Source organism: Oryzias melastigma, linkage group LG6, assembly GCF_002922805.2.
Source record: "Oryzias melastigma strain HK-1 linkage group LG6, ASM292280v2, whole genome shotgun sequence".
Classification (NCBI taxonomy): domain Eukaryota; kingdom Metazoa; phylum Chordata; class Actinopteri; order Beloniformes; family Adrianichthyidae; genus Oryzias; species Oryzias melastigma.
Genome location: NC_050517.1, coordinates 11,446,554 through 11,448,190, shown reverse-complemented (window position 1 = coordinate 11,448,190; position 1,637 = coordinate 11,446,554). Strand labels below are relative to the sequence as shown.

Below are 1,637 nucleotides of genomic sequence, written 5' to 3'. Positions count from 1 at the left end.
GCAGCGGCCTCCAGCTTCATCCCTCTGTTTGTTCTGGACTCCCAGGATTTCTGTCACTGATCCTCCCACACCTGCAGTCACTGCACTGATGGTGATCACACTCTGGCTCACAACGCCGGGATGTGAGAGCAGGAAGTGCTGGAGCCCTCACGCACACATGCATGCACACACACGCACATTCACTAATGCACACCGACACAAGGAAAGTAACAACACACATACACGTGCACAAAAATGTGTGCCACACACGTGCACGCATGCAGACGAACGCACAAGCAGGCAACACAAATGCACATGTACACAAATGCAAACTCACACAAATGCAAATATACACAAATGCACACACCCCTGCACAAACACACACACCCACCCCTACACACACAGATGCGTACACACAAATGCACTCTCACAAATGCACAAAACAAATATACTATAAAAAATGCACAAACACACAAACCCACCCCTACACACACAAATGCACACACACAAATTCACACACACAAATTCACACACACAAATGCACCCCCACCGATGCACACACACAAACGCACACACCAATATCTCTTCCCTGAACATGAGCCGTGACGATGAATCTGAGTACAGAAAAAAGTGTCATTGATTGAGAAGTAAACCGGTTCCCTCAGACCCAAACGCCATGCAGGGTGAAAAAGTTCTGGTTGCTGACCCGTCTTCTGACTACAGCTCTTCCCTCCAACAGCCTGAAGGAGAAGTGTCTCTTCTCTCCTGCTACTAAACTCTGAGTTGACCTTCCAGCTCTCACTCTGCTTCACCAACACTCTCTCCTGGTTGTTTTCTTGGTTTCAGCGTGTTCTCAGAGTCGAGTTTCCTCTCACCGCTGCCTCTCTGTCTGTGTGCTGTCCAGGTAACGCAGCGTCTAAATCTGAAGGTTTGGATTTTTCTTCCCACGACGCCAAAGACGACAGCAGAGAGATGACGCGGCCCAGCAGGCCTGCAGTGAGCGCGCACACACACACACACACATCATCCGTCTGTGTGCGTCAGTCCCTCTCATCCTCTAGAGCACACGTTAAATAACTGTCTGTCTGGAATAACCATGGCTGTTCGTTCTCTGCCTGTCTCTCCTCTCATCCTGTCCTCATCCTTCCTTCATCGTCCTTCAGAGCTATAAGAGAGCTGTAGACGAGGTCAGTGGCATTCTCCTCCTTCACCCCTACTCCTCTTTTTCTCTTTTCACACACAGTTTCTTCAAACTTTGCTGGTTTCACACAAATGCCTGTAAAACTTTGACAACTGTCCCCCTGGTTTTCATTCTGTTGGGATGAATCTGAATCAACTAAGTGACACCAGCGAGCTTTAGGTGTCTCAAAACTTCCAGGAAACTATGATTTTTGTGAATGTTTTAACTAGATGAGATGAAGGGAAGCTCTGGGTCACATTTACAAGACACGTCTTTACTTCATCAGGCTTCAAACATAAACAAAGCTTCACTTCTGGATACTTTTACACTTTTCCTAAATGAACTTTTATTGTTAGGACATTTTTTAAAACATTTTTGTTTTTGCAAAAACTGATTTCTTCCTTTTAAGAAAATTTCTTTAGATTTCATTATCATTTCTCTCTGACACACAGGAAAAATAACAGTTCTTCCTCAAACT

The 1,637-nt window shown here is 45.6% G+C and overlaps 2 protein-coding genes across 14 annotated transcripts in view; both read left to right on the top strand.

Annotated features, from left to right (window-relative positions):
• Window positions 1-1,637, top strand: part of mon2 (MON2 homolog, regulator of endosome-to-Golgi trafficking) — a 448,157-nt gene that overhangs the window by 263,258 nt on the left and 183,262 nt on the right. The gene's annotated exons all lie outside the window — the stretch shown is intronic.
• The window catches only part of tnikb (TRAF2 and NCK interacting kinase b), a 68,438-nt gene that overhangs the window by 48,188 nt on the left and 18,613 nt on the right, over window positions 1-1,637 (top strand). For 7 of the 10 annotated variants that reach the window (XM_024282095.2, XM_024282094.2, XM_024282097.2 and 4 more), the window contains 2 exons: window positions 884-975; window positions 1,143-1,166. In XM_024282095.2, coding sequence (XP_024137863.1) covers window positions 884-975; window positions 1,143-1,166 — 116 coding nt within the window. The remainder of the gene's footprint in view (window positions 1-883; window positions 976-1,142; window positions 1,167-1,637) is intronic. The other 3 variants (XM_024282096.2, XM_024282104.2, XM_024282102.2) reach the window with 1 other exon arrangement.